The sequence below is a fragment of the Schistocerca cancellata genome, chromosome 1 (genome assembly GCF_023864275.1).
Source record: "Schistocerca cancellata isolate TAMUIC-IGC-003103 chromosome 1, iqSchCanc2.1, whole genome shotgun sequence".
Taxonomy (NCBI): Eukaryota; Metazoa; Arthropoda; class Insecta; order Orthoptera; family Acrididae; genus Schistocerca; species Schistocerca cancellata.
In genome coordinates this window covers 1,041,048,252-1,041,062,825 of record NC_064626.1, presented here as the reverse complement: position 1 = coordinate 1,041,062,825, position 14,574 = coordinate 1,041,048,252, and the positions used below count along the sequence as shown (strand labels likewise).

The following is a 14,574-nucleotide window of genomic DNA, read 5'->3' as shown; positions in this document are numbered from 1 at the left end:
CTTCAGCGCACGTGTACTCTTTTATGTCCACTGCGGCATTTTGAACTGCTTCAGTGCTTGCGGCGGAGACAGGGGTAGGCAGGCTAGAACGAGAAATTGTACACCTCTGTGCGTGACAGAACCCCTTTCGACGACATGAGCCATATCCAAATCTAATATCGTGTAGTCGTCCATTGGTGATTAGGTAGCTGATGGCGATTAAGTTTTCATTCTCGGTACCGAACCCTAGTGAAGTTGCAATTTTTTTTTGAGTCATCAGTCTTCCGACTGTTTTGATGCGGCCCGCCACGAATTCCTCTCCTGTGCAAACTTGCATCTCCGAGTAGCACTTGCGACCTACGTCCTCAATTATTTGCTGGTTGGATTCCAGTCTCTGTCTTCCTCTATAGTTTTTACCCTCTACAGCTCCGTCTAGTACCATGGAAGTTATTTGCTGATGACTTAACGGATGTCCTATCATCCCGTCCCTTCTTCTTGTCTAATCATATGAGCTTGTGATAGTTCCAAATGACTTTCAATAATGAATTAATTTAATGGGTTACAGCCTCAGCGTAGTGTGCCTCATTCCCCTGAACGCTCTGTGGATATCAGTGGACAGCCTCGGTAGTTGGTACACGCCGCGATAACTCACCGAGCCACCAGGCGCCGATCCAGCGCGGGTCGTTGCTGTCGATGACGGGCGTCAGCTCCGGGGCGACGTACTGGCGCAGCGCGTAGGACGCCAGCACGTAGCCCAGTGTGGGGCCCAGCATGCGCAGGCACTGCGACACCGCTGCGGGCAGATCATAATCTGTTACTTTCTTGATGCTATAGATGTAAACTGTATAGAACAAAAACAGTTCCTCATTCTAGTGAACAGATAATGTCGCCAAACAAACCATTTCTTACGTGGAGCAAGCACTGCGTTGATCATCTGTGACAAAACTGTTTCAATGACTGCCACTGAAATTTGAAGACATTCTTCGCGAGTTTACTCTTGTACATGTTGAACCAGATTGGCGTATCTCTGGGAGCGAGAATTTCTAAGGAGTGTAGAGGAAGTGGCAACAGCCTTGCCGCAGTGGATACGCCGGTTCCCGTGAGATCACCGACGTTAAGCGCTGTCGGGGGTGGTCGGCACTTGCATGGGTGACCATCCAGGCCGCCATGCGCTGTTGCCATTTTTGGGGTGCACTCAGCCTCGTGATGCCAATTTAGGAGCTACTCGACGGAACAGCAGCGGCTTCGGTCAAGAATACCAAAATAACGACCGGGAGTGCGGTGTGCTGACCCCACGCCCCTCCTATCTACATCCTCCTCTGAGGATGACGCGGCGGTCGGATGATCCCGATGGGCCACTTGTGGCCTGTAGACGGAGTGCGTAGAGGAAGTAATGGCAAGCTGAAGGTGAAAATCGCTTCGTGACGTGTGTATCGGCAGAGAACTCTACGGGAACGAAGGGGAATGCATTAGAGATCAGTCCAGCACACAGTTTCAGTTTGCCGCATGCAATCGAAGTGCCCGCTTCAAAAATCTTTAATGTATCTGAAAAATCATAAAATGATGCAATGCTGCCCGTAAGCATCACAGAGAGTTATTTAAAGGTCCTTGATCCGTGGATGTTTCGTATGTTTTAGTACCAAACAAACTCCATCACAGAACCAAAAAAATAAAAAAATAATTTTTTTAATTGTACCAAATTATTCACGTACGTACATTCTAGTTCATAGCCCTGTTATTCATCTAACTGAATACTTGTACACCATACTAACAGCTGTGGCTGTGCGTGGGCGGACACATTTGTACTCCAGTAATCACATTAGAATTGCTAATGTAGAGAAGTTTATTGCATTAGTGCTGGCACCTACGTCTGGTTAACATGCATCCAGTGATACTTTAGTAAACATCAGATTACGTTCGGAAATCTTTTAGTGATTAGGACGAGAGCATATTACTGCTTGTGTGGGAGGAGACGCACACAGCAGTCAGTCACAGTTCCATTAGCTTTTGTTAAGCTTGAAAATCTAGATTTCGGCTATGAATAGCCATCATCAGTGCATTTTCGTTACAATTTCATAGACTCGCGGCAGTTGATGTCTCCATATATTCTTACAGGTGTATAGGCACGATTGTACTTCTGCCTATACACCTGTAAGAACGTATGGAGACATGAACTGCCACGAGTCTGTTGAATTGTAACGAAAGTGTACTGAGGATAGCTATTTACAGACGAAATCTAGGTCTGCAAGCATAATAATAACCAATGGGACTGTGGCTGACTGCTGTGTGGCTCACCTTCCTTGCAATCTACGGTCGCTGTGCACAAGGGTTCCTGATCGAATCAAAATTGATTACTTCTTATATCACACTTCCTGGCAGATTAAAACTGTGTGCCGGACCGAGACTCGAACTTGGGACCTTTGCCTATCGCGGGCAAGTGCTCTACCATCTGAGCTACCCAAGCACGACTCACGCTCCGTCCTCACAGCTTCACTTCTGCCAGTACCTCGTCTCCTACCATCCAAACTTTACAGAAGCTCTCCCGCGAACCTTGCATTACTAGCACTCCAGAAAGAAAGGATATTGCGGAGACATGGCTTAGACACAGCCTAGGGGATGTTTCCAGACTTCTCATTCCAGAATTCTCATTCTGGATACTTCTTATATGTTTATATCCATAAGAAATGATGGATTACGTGTAACTATCATAACATAGTAGTTAGGCAGTCTAACCTAAAACTCTTCTAATACTTTTGGTATTTTCTCTTCAGGCTGGCGACTTTGTTCAGTCAAAATATTTTCCGCATCTCATTTCTAATGTACGTAAGACGAAGTTTTACTGTTATAGTCTTCATGATAACAAAAATAATTTCTTTGAATAACGGTGCACTTATCAGTGATTATCCCGAGTTGAGGTTGGATTTACAGTTTTGTCAGTAATTCTGTAATTTATGAGGTCATGCTGTCCTTGGAAAGTCAGTCGTTACCGTTGTCGATTACCAATCTGTGCCACGCCATGGAACTGTGCGATAACCTCAGGTATACCAGAAATCTTCGCAGTAACACGCTTTGAACTTTCGTTACTGAAATATGTTAACAGTAGACTTTGATACCAACGATGTATCACGTGCCTAACGCGACGCTCTTCAGGCTCATCGTTGACTTACAGCAAGGAACAGCGAGAAAGCCGGCAAACTGCTACCTTCCATCGAGTTAAGTAAAAAATAACCTAAATCTGAATATCCAGCGATTATAAAACATGCATATTCAGGTATGATGCGTATTTAATTTTTTTCTAAAATTAAAAAAAATACCCTTCACTCTTATGCGAATGATAAATTCACAGATATAAAAAATTCTCACACGCACTCTACAATCCGTGGTTCTAAAGTATAGCATAATAGGAAATGTACCTGGAGCCCGCGAACCTACGCACAATGACCAACGTTCCCGACGTGAGCTAGCGTGAGTGGCCGCGATCGAGCGAGAAATATTACTAACGGAGCGAAGTGGCGCAGTGGTTAGCACACTGGACTCGCATTCGGGAGGACGACGGTTCAAATTCGCGTCCGGCCATCCTGATTTATGTTTTCCGTTATTTCTCTAAATCGCTTCAGGTAAATGTCTGGATGGTTCCTTTGAAAGTGTACGGCCGACTTCCTTCCCCATCCTTCCCTAATGCGATGGGACCGATAACCTTGCTGTCTGCTCCCTTCCTCCAAATCAATTAATCAACCATACAAATAATACAACAATTCACAATGTTTTTTTTCTAGCTTTCCTTAATCGACTCCACCACCGATTTTATTCCGAAGCAGAATCTCAAAGCAGTCTGCAACAAAATGACTCAGAACACTTCTTCCCATGAACCAACAGTTCAAGTTTCCTACAGTCTCTCAGACTTCTTTGTCATTTCCATAACTTTTCCAGTAAATTCATTTTGCTTCAGAATTCCCGATTTTCTAGGTTTTTAGAAACGTCGTCACGCTGCTTTTCATTTTGTATACCATATTCAATCATCATCTTAGAATAAGAAATAAAATTAACCACACAATTCAGTTGTTCCGTTATCAGTAGCTACAGTGTAGAATTATTGATTTACTTTTTCTGAACGGGTATTATTGAACACACCAACTTGCAGATTCTATCGTACAGAGATGACGAGTTAGACTCACTATCTTTCTATATCTGTCAACATCTCAAAAAGAAGGAAGGGGATTAACTGCGATTAGCCGGCATTGTATTGTGGGTATCACACACACAGAATCTTTTAATATATCAACGAGAATAATCGTTTTTGAAAATATAATTGGATAGACAAAAAATCTTACCAAGCGACGACAGGAGAAACACGTATAAAAGTTAAGGAAATGTGCATACTTCCGGAGCCAGTGGTTTCCTCTTCGGGCTGAAGGGCGAGGAAAAAGGGATGAAGGAAAAGGATTGGCGAGGTTTAGCAAATGGGGAGAAATATGTAAAAGTCGCCCAGAACCCTGGGTCAGGGGAGACAAACCGGCCGGGATAAGAAGGAAAGACTGATTGTTGGGCACTGCACCCATTGGTGTTTCAAAACCTGAAAGTTTGAAGGTGGAAGATATAGTAATAAGCAAGATAGGGATTACTGACAAAATGTCGCGCAAAAGAAGAGTGGAAAGGTAAGTGCATTATACGTATTAGAGCTGGGGTCGGGGAAAAAGAGACAAGTCAGGAAATAAAAGATATAGAAAAATATTTTAATTTCTGACCTATCTTTTCCCGAGCCCCACCTATAAGTCTGATGAGCACAGAGAGAGGAATCAGGCATAGTCTTATTAAATTAGAACTCCTTGCATTTGGTTGGAGCAATTCACAGAAACCACGGATATTTTAAATAGTCGGTTGGGAATTTAAACCACTTTTCTCCGAATATGAGGATAGTTCTGATCTTCCCCCTCTCCCTCCCACCACAACACGCAACTAGCACTGTGTAATTTTGCATGTATATACTACACGAGCATTCGTATCTCTTTAAATCTGCTGTTAGTGTACTTGAATTTACAACAAATCCATTGAAACCTTGTGTTGGAGTACCTTACCACAGAAAAGAAGAAAGGATTGAGGGTTTAATGTCCTAGCGACAATGGATCTCAAACTAGAATTTGACGAAGATGGGGAAGGAAATCTTCTGTGTCCTTGCCAAAGAAACCCTTCCACCTTTAACGTAAAGTTTTTGAGGAAGAATGCGGAGACCGTAGAGAAAATTAATAGCCAGGATTTTTAACATGAATCATCGCTGAATATGAATCCAGTGGCTTTACAAATACTTCATCTTTCTTGCAGTACGTTATGGATGATATCACATGCTTTGTGGAGTTAGAAATGCCGTATTTTGCTTTAATAATACAGAAATAATGTCTTTCTGTTAACTGTGTAATTAGACCCTTTTTGAACTGCTAACAAAAGAATTGGTATTTAATGTTTGTCTTAACGTGATATTGTGAACTTGGCACCTGAAGGATCGCAAACACAACACAGCATAACCACTAACGCCGAGGTATGATTAGATTCAAGTTTATCTAAGATCCCAAATGTCTTCATTAAGTTATAAACTCATATCTGATTGAAATCTTCCGAACTATATTTATTTTTGTTATCGATTACGAGCTGGCTAAGACTACCGTTTCTAATAGGTACCTCTATCTCATGCGTTACTGCAGCTCCAACACAGCATCTTCCAACTCCCTGATCAAAAAATTGCATCCTAAAATGTGTCAGTCCACCATCTCAATAAACTGTACTAATTCTGTACTATGCTATGTTGCATACTTTGGCCAGCATTACTGCGACTGCCTTCTATAGTAAACTAATGGTGAAATCGATATTAGGACCAGAACCCACACCTGAGCAGAATCCACTGCTGCACCTCCACTTCCCAACCGCATTTCAGTTGCTCCATCAGCATTCGCACAAGCTACCTTCATCTCTTGCACGGGTGTTAGTAGCTTTTGCTACAAAAACATGTAAATCAAGGATGAGCCGGCCGCGGTGGCCGAGCGGTTCTAAGCGCCTCAGTCCGGAACCGCGCGACTGCTACGGTCGTAGGTTCGAATTCTGCCTCGGGCATGGATGTGTGTGATGTCTTTACGTTAGTTAGGTTTAAGTAGTTCTAAGTTCTAGGGGACTGATGACCTCAATGTTAAGTCCCATAGTGCACAGAGCCATTTGAACCATTTTTAAATCAAGGATGAAAATAAAGAAGAATCTTAGTCCATTTGCAATATCTGACTGTGGTGGGGAGGAAAATTATCATTTTGGACTGAGTATGGTGGCAGAGTGTTCAGAATACTTCGTCCATAAAGAGGAAGCGAAGTTCAAACTTCAGTCTGTCCATCCAGATTTAGGTGTTACTGGACTTTCCCTAAGCTACGGGAGTTATTTGGAAAGTAAGTTCCCATCAACCACAAATGGGAACAACTGTGAAAATCAATTTTTTTGGCAATAGACAGTTACATCTCCCAGCTACTTCTCTACATAGTCACTGTTCCAACTTATACATCTGTCGTAGCGTTGTACCAACTGTCCAATACCCTCCTCACTGAAGGCAGCCCTCTGTGCTTTACATGGGGGAGTCAATTACGAGCTCCATTGTGGGTGATAAAACACTTCCCGACGAAAAGCTGTAGGAACGTCTTCATTGTTCTTCAGAGTGCGTCCAAGAATTGTTATGAAGAAGGAAACATATGGCAGTTGGTACGTTGCGCAGGCAGTATGCCATCAGGCGAAATTTCTCATGAGGTGCTCAAACTTCTCAATGTGCGTGAAATGAATGACGTGACAGGCATACTAGAGACACTACACAACACATCTGTGCAATTTTGTAGGGACCACATTGTGCTCATGTGGGAGTGATCTAGATGCTCGTAAAACAATATACTGGTAGCCAAGATCTCAGGAATTCTTTTTATTCCATGATTACCGGTTTAGGCGAAACTAAAGCCGCTATCATAGGATCTAGGGAGGACAGAAAACACTATAAAAGTGGGCTTGGATTCCACTTATATATCATGTATACATATAAAAATTTTAGTTACATACCTTAGGACACATACAGGTCACAACATCAAGGCAAACAATCGTGATATTAATAGTGGTCTATAACACGCAGGCCTTACAAAATTGTCGAACGTAGCACATAGGCGTCCAAGAGAGATGACATTATAAATGTTAAGTGTCTCCATCACATACAAGCGCAAACAGATGTGCAATTGTGTATGTCTGCAGCCTTCATAAGTTTTGTATATGTTTACGTGATATAGTAATCTCTAGAATTATGTACAAGCCCTAATGACGTAGTACTACCACACACGCAGAGCCTGTTATGACGAGAGCTGTGACACCTCTTCTGCTAGCACCATCTCGCGACGCGGCCTGTAGTGTAAGAACAGAGCCGGAGTTGCGGTAGTACCTGGCTTGCGCTTGTATGTGATGGAGACACGTAACATTTATAATGTCATCTCTCTTGGACGCATATGTGCTACTCACGACAATTTTGTAAGGCCTGCGTGTTATAGACCACTATTAATATCACTATTGTTTGCCTTGATGTTGTAACTTGTATGTGTCCTAAGGTACGTAACTAAAATTTTTATATATATAAATGTTATATAAGTGGAATCCAAGCCCACTTTTATAGTGCATTCTGTCCTCGCTAGATCCGATGATGGCAGCTTTAGTTTCGCCGAAACCGGTAATCATGGAATAAAAAGAATTCCCGCGATCTTGGCTACCAGTTTATTGTTTTACGTCTGTGCAAAGCTTCAACGGATTTTCGCTGTGATTTCCATTCCGCGCTGATAGGTCCTTACTTTCCGAATAGTCCTGGTGTTACTGGTAAATGGAAATGTTTATTTAATTAATATAGCCCCAGCCAATTCCTTTTCTGATCGCACCTAACCCGAGCTTAGCGGAGTCGGTGAAGGAATATCCCGTATATCTGGCAGCTCTGTTGCCAGCTTTCGACTACGAAGAGGAAACGGCTGCAGACGAAAACAATAGCCACCTATAGTGTCTCAGAAAGACTGATGTGTTGCCATGTAGATGTATGCAAAATATCATTACATGATTGGTTGAGGTGGCCGCCCGAAGCAGCCCCGCCAACCACACTACCACTGTCAAGGGTCCTTCCTTCTCTATCTCTACGATGATGCTCCCTCACTACTGACACACAATATTGACACCGAATTCAAGCTTCCCTGAATTGGGAGAGATGGTTCACTGACCTAGACAAAGGACACGAGAAGTGGCATGCTGCGTTTCCTTACCGAGGAGTATGGGCGACTGGCTCCTGCGCGCGTTGTCGTCCATGTAGGCGATGCCCAGCGTGTAGTAGAGAGAGTTGCCGACGCCGGTGAGCGCGTTGGCCAGGAACAAGATGGCGGCCGGCGCCAGCGACGCCGCGCCTCCGCGCTGCCCGCACGCCTCACCGTCGCTGCCCTCGCCCACCGCACCGCAGAGGCTCGTCTTCGTAGCTGCAATCATGCCTACTCTCTTATCTCGATCGCACGGAAAATTTGCAAATGACGAGCCACAGAATTCAGTTACCTAAAATAATATTTTTAATAAGGTTAGGAGATGCCATTGCAATTCTTTCAGAGATGGCAAAGGAATGTAAAATAAGTTCAACGGAATGTAGGGTAAAGTACAGTAATTTGGCAGTATTTTTCATTCGTCCTACTGCATTCAGTCCTCAATTTCAGAACTTGAATGTTCACAACAAATGACTAAAGTTAAAGTTGCTGGAACAACAGTAAACACCGAAACATCCTGAAGAAGACCCCAGCAGAGAGATCGAAACGTCGATTATTTTAGAAGGAAATGTGACGCGACCGAACAACCCAGATTTTAACTTTGGCGACAAAGGCGGCGAATAGCTGCACACTTACATAAAACTCAAATGAGCTCGTGACAAACGAGTGACTGTAATTGTGAGTGCGATCAGAACAAGTAGCGACGTGATATTTGAAATTCAAGTGAAATAAATTAATTGTGTCATACAGAAGTGTTGACATATTGCAATCTTTTCACTGTCATTAGAAAATTTTGGAAGGGACTGAGCTGTAGAACAGCATAGGAGAATATGTAGGGCATGTGTTCTAGGGTTACGGTCCGAACTTTATCGGCACATGTACCTTGGGAGTAAGTTTTCCCTCAAAACTGGCTAATTTTGAATAACTGATGCCTCATTTTTCAACGAGACAGACCACAGCAAGTAATAATGAAGTATAAATCAATAAATAGTATCGAGGGATGGTGTACGAACACCTACTGTGCACGTTGGTTAGAAAGTGCTTACACACCTTGAAAGGTGCGTGGTAATCGACAAAGAACTGCGGTTGGCTGGCTCAAAAATGGCTCAAATGGCTCTAAGCACTGTGGGCCTTAACTTCTGAGGTCATCAGTCCCCTAGAACTTAGAACTACTTAAACCTAACTAAACTAAGGACATCACATACATCCATGCACGAGGCAGGATTCGAACCTGCGACCGTAGCGGTCGTGCGGTCCCCGACTGTTACGTCTAGAACCGCTCGGCCACTCCGGCGGGCCGGTTGACTGGCGCGTGGCAACCACCACTTAAATTGCCAAAGGTCAATCACGAAGTTGTTTTAATGAAAATGTATGTATAACATTGTTATATTGCATTGTATGTCATTCAATGCGTGTGAAATGAGGTTTGACCATAAAAGATCTTGATTCTTACAGTTTTCAACATGGCTGTTACTCAGCAGCCGTATACTAGTTTCAACATAGGATTATACAGCCAACCAGTTGCACATAACTGATAGGTACATTGACCTAGGTTTCGACACCTGTTAGGATTGTCTTCATCAGAATGAAATTTTGATAAATGGTATAATTACATTGCTAAAAAGCAACCTACATCATTTAGAACAGCTGATGTTCCCAGCCTGGCAGACGTGGCGAAGGCTAGAACGTTTTATTTCACTTTTGACTTGAGCATAACTCCTTCCGAACAGGTCTTGGATGGCCCAACGGTACCGACCGGCCGCCGTGTCATCATCTCAGCTCAGGGGCATCACTGGATGCAGATACGGAGGGCAATGTGGTCAGCACAGTGTTCTCCCGGCCGTTGTCAGTTTTCGTGACCGGAGTCGCTACTTCTCAATCAAGTAGCTTTTCAGATAATATTCTTCTCGGGTATGCAGCCGGATCATAACGTCTTCATGACACAATATTTCCGCGGTCCAACTGGCCGCCATCTTCAGGTGAGAGCGCTGGTGCTAGATTTGTGCATTTTATTGATACGAAAACGGCCAACAACATCAAGAAGCGTGCCAGTTTCGCCTTAGTCAAGGAGCGCATTCGCTTCACTCGAAGACAACTGGATCTCATATCCAAGGGTTTACTTTTCTTGCACTTGGAGTTATCGTCGCTGCTGTCGGACGCATCCTGGGAATGGGTGGATAGTTCTTCTTGGGTACTATCAGATTGGACGCATAGGAGCGCCGTTATGAAACAGTCTTCGAAGTTTCAACGGCTTTGTTCTCAACCCACGATATCTGATGACGACACCCGTCGACGGACAGTGATTAACCTCATGATTAAAGAACTGGACGACGCCACGCTGTCAGTGTTGGAGAAAGGCCTGAATTTTGCCCCTACACCTAGGAATGTGCCTATCACCGAATTCATCTGCGCAGTCGAACAAGCAGTGTCCAGCTTTTCGGAGGACCAAGCTGAAGAGATTAGGCAAGAGGTCTCACATACATTGCGGCGGGCGCCGCCTCCACGGAGTAACATCTCCTCTCTCGATAGGGCAGCCGTCCGGTCCATTAGAGAAGACGAAGATCTGATAGTTCTACCAGCGGACAAAGGCAACGCAACGGTTCTTCTGTCACGTGATGATTATCTGGGAAAGATGGATCTCTTACTTGAAGATGGTTCAAAAATGGTTCAAATGGCTCTGAGCACTATGCGACTTAACTTCTAAGGTCATCAGTCGCCTAGAACTTAGAACTAATTAAATCTAACTAACCTAAGGACATCACGCACATCCATGCCCGAGGCAGGATTCGAACCTACGACCGTAGCGGTCACGCGGTTCCAGACTGAAGCGCCTTTAACTGCACGGCCACACCGGCCGGCATCTTACTTGAAGACTCAAGCATACAGAACATTGCAGGACAACCCAACTGAACGGATAAAACGGAAGACGCTTTCACTGCTGAAGAAGAGTTCTTCACCTGACGACGTTCTCAAAAAACTTCGTCCTGGTGCTGCCGTGCCACCGAGATTATACGGTCTACCCAAGTTTCATAAGAAAGGGGTCCCGCTTCGTCCGATCGTGAGTAATTTGGGTGCTCCTGCCCACAATCTAGCCAAGTATTTGGCATCTGTTCTTGGCCCTCACGTCGGTAAATGCGAACATCACATTTCCAATTCTATGGTGTTTATTCAGAATTGAAGTCCTTGTCTCTTAGTCTCTCGGATTTACTTGTGAGCTTTGATGTCGTGTCGCTTTTTACCCGGGTTCCTATGGAAGAATCCTTGCAATTAATTGGTGAGAAACTGGATGAGGAAACAACCAGGCTTTGTCGCCACGTGCTGACGTCGACGTACTTTTTATTCAATGACAAATATTTTGAACAGACTGACGGAGTGGCTATGGGGAGCCCATTGTCCCCAATAGTCGCCAATCTTTTTATGGAAGATTTTGAGGACATGCCGCTGAATACGGCGTCCTTAAAACCAACCTGTTTCTGGAGGTACGTTGACGATACATTTATGGTGTGGCCTCATGGGAGAGAAGATCTTGACCGCCTCCTAGATCATTTTAATTCCCTGCATCCTAGCATCAAGTTTACCATGGAGGTGGAAAGTGATGGAAAGCTTCCGTTTCTGGATGTTCTGGTGTACAGAAAGGATGATGGGACACTGGGACACAGTGTTTATCGAAAGCCTACGCACACGGACCGTTACCTGCATGCTTCTAGCTGTCATCCATCGTTCCAGCGTACGGGGGTCCTGCGGACGTTGGCGAGAAGAGCTTATGCCATTTCAGATGGAGAAAGCTTGACACAAGAATTGGACCATCTTAAGGTTGTGTTCAAGCAGAGTGGCTATACAGATAAACAGATCCGTCGTGCTTTCCAGTTTGGACCTTCGCCTGAACCACCAGAAGATACCTGCAAATCGGTGGCTTTTCTGCCTTTTGCTGGGAGCATTTCCTCGAAGGTAGGAAGAATTCTGAAATGATACCATATCAAAAGTATTTTTCGTCCGCCAGCCAAGATTAGAGCGCTCCTTGGCTCTGTAAAGGATGACTTGGGTTTGAGGAAGCCCGGTGTATACAAGATCCCTTGCCACTGTGGGAAGGCTTATGTTGGTCAGACAATCCGGACCATTCAGGACCGATGTGTTGAGCATCAGCGGCACACACGGCTGCTTCAACCTGAGAAATCTGCAGTGGCGGAGCACTGTCTCACCGAGGGACACAGAATGCTCTATGGCGAGACACAAATGGTTGCCCCTGCATCTCGCTATTGGGACTGTGTTTTACAAGAATCCATAGAGATTCGTTTATCTGACAATCTTATTAATAGAGACAAGAGTTATCTTTTAAGTAAGACTTGGGACCCGGTGTTATCTGACATTAAAAAACAACGGTCTGTGTTTCGATCGTCGGAATAATTTTTTTTTTAATTTTTGACAGCGATATCTCGATTTCGCCTATTCCCACCACTGGCGGCGCGGCATGTTTACTGCGCTAGAGGGCAGTTACGGCACCTTCTCGCGCACGCGTTGTGGGTCTTCTGCGGCCTATATAGGGGCCGCTGCTTGCGCTAGGAAGTCAGTTCCGGCGAGATCGTGCACCATCACTCTCACCTGAAGATGGCGGCCAGTTGGACCGCGGAAATATTGTGTCATGAAGACGTTATGATCCGGCTGCATACCCGAGAAGAATATTATCAATTATTACGCCGGGAAAGCCTTCGTAGCCACAAGTAGCTTCTCAGTTTGCCTCGCAAGGGCTGAGTGCACCCCGCTTGCAAGTAGAGCTCGGCAGACCGGACGGTCACCCATCCAAGTGCTAGCCCAGCTCGACAGCGCTTAACTTCGGTGATCTGACGGGGACTGGTGTTACCACTGCGGCAAGGCTGTTGGCTGACATGAGCGTAGCTGCTCTAAGTTCTGACCATTGCTTTTTAGCAATGTAATTTTACGAATTAACGAAATTTCATTCTGATGAAGACACCCCTAGTAGGTGTCGAAACGTAGATCAATGTACCTACCAGTTATGTGCAACCAGTTGCCAGTATAATCTAGAGTCCTGCATGACAGAGTAAGCGAACACAAAATACGAGATGGGGCGAGCACACCATAACTGCATAGGCTGCCCGCACTAGTTCTAGTTACCGAGCATAGACGCCGTGACCGAGTACGTAGCACGTAACTTTAAACACATTACACGTGTCATTATCCGTGTGAGACTACAGCCAGTACGGGATTCTCATTTTTGGCGTGTCTCTCTCTCTGTAATCATGCAGCGCGAGCAAGCCACTGCAGTAAGACGAAAGACTGAAACCAATGTTTACACATTGAAGAAACGGGAAGGTCTAAAAAGCCAAGTATGGAACACATTTTTGTTGGTTGCAGACGGAAACAGTGCGTCTACTGGGTACGTATCGTGCATAAACTGCTCCACATTATTGTGTTTCCAGTCGGGAACCACTTTTTTAAAGAAACGCAGTTGCAAGAAATCTCACAAAAATACAACTCCTTCAGGGATACAGGCAGTAATAAAAAATAGTATTACAGCAAAAGGTGTTGCAATGTGTGCTAAAGATATAAGACCTTTTAATGCCGTTTCCGGTGAAGGTTTCAGAGAACTAGGTCAATAATTAATACATCTAGGTGCGCATTATGGAGAATTTAACGTGGCAGATGTCATGCCACATCCCTCTACTATAAGCAGACATGTCAAAGAACAAGCTGATGCAATACGAAACAGCATAATGCCTTCTGTTATTGCGGAAGTTATTAAAAAACATGTGCTGCGACAATTGATATGTGGAGTGATTCGCATAATCAGGTGCACTATTTGACGCTTGCAACACATTACATTAACACAGATTGGTCTCTTGTGAACAATGCTCTACTTACAACAAAATTCTCGGACATTAAGAAGACTGGAGTAAATATTATAAAGGAAAGTGCTGTATGAATTTAGATCGCTCCTATCAACTCTGATCCTCACCCCCCTCCTTTACTCCTCCTTTTCCTGGGCTCCCTCTCCCCCCCTTCCATCCTCTTTTTTCCCCACCCACGCTCTCTCTGCCGCCCCCTTCTCTCCCCCTAGTCCTTTTGCATTTCCCTCCTCTGCCTTTTCGCATTCCCTCTCGTGTCTGCTGTGCCCCTTCCGCCCCCCCCCCCCTTTTTTGAGTCCTCTACCTCCTTCGGTTCCCCCCCCCTTTCGTTTTTCCTCTCCTCCCTACTTGTTTTCCCCCTCATCTGCCCCCCCCCCAATCTGCCCTTGGCTATGGTGTGTCATCTTTGTGCCGACATTTTAGTGCCGTGTTTACAGTGAGTGTTCAGT

The 14,574-nt window shown here is 44.7% G+C and overlaps 1 protein-coding gene across 1 annotated transcript in view; it reads right to left on the bottom strand.

Annotated features, from left to right (window-relative positions):
• The window catches only part of LOC126124802 (solute carrier organic anion transporter family member 74D-like), a 241,642-nt gene that overhangs the window by 77,986 nt on the left and 149,082 nt on the right, over window positions 1–14,574 (bottom strand). Inside the window, exons 5-6 of the mRNA XM_049915128.1 lie at window positions 8,280–8,486; window positions 632–772 (exon numbers count right to left, since the gene is read on the bottom strand). Coding sequence (XP_049771085.1) covers window positions 632–772; window positions 8,280–8,486 — 348 coding nt within the window. The remainder of the gene's footprint in view (window positions 1–631; window positions 773–8,279; window positions 8,487–14,574) is intronic.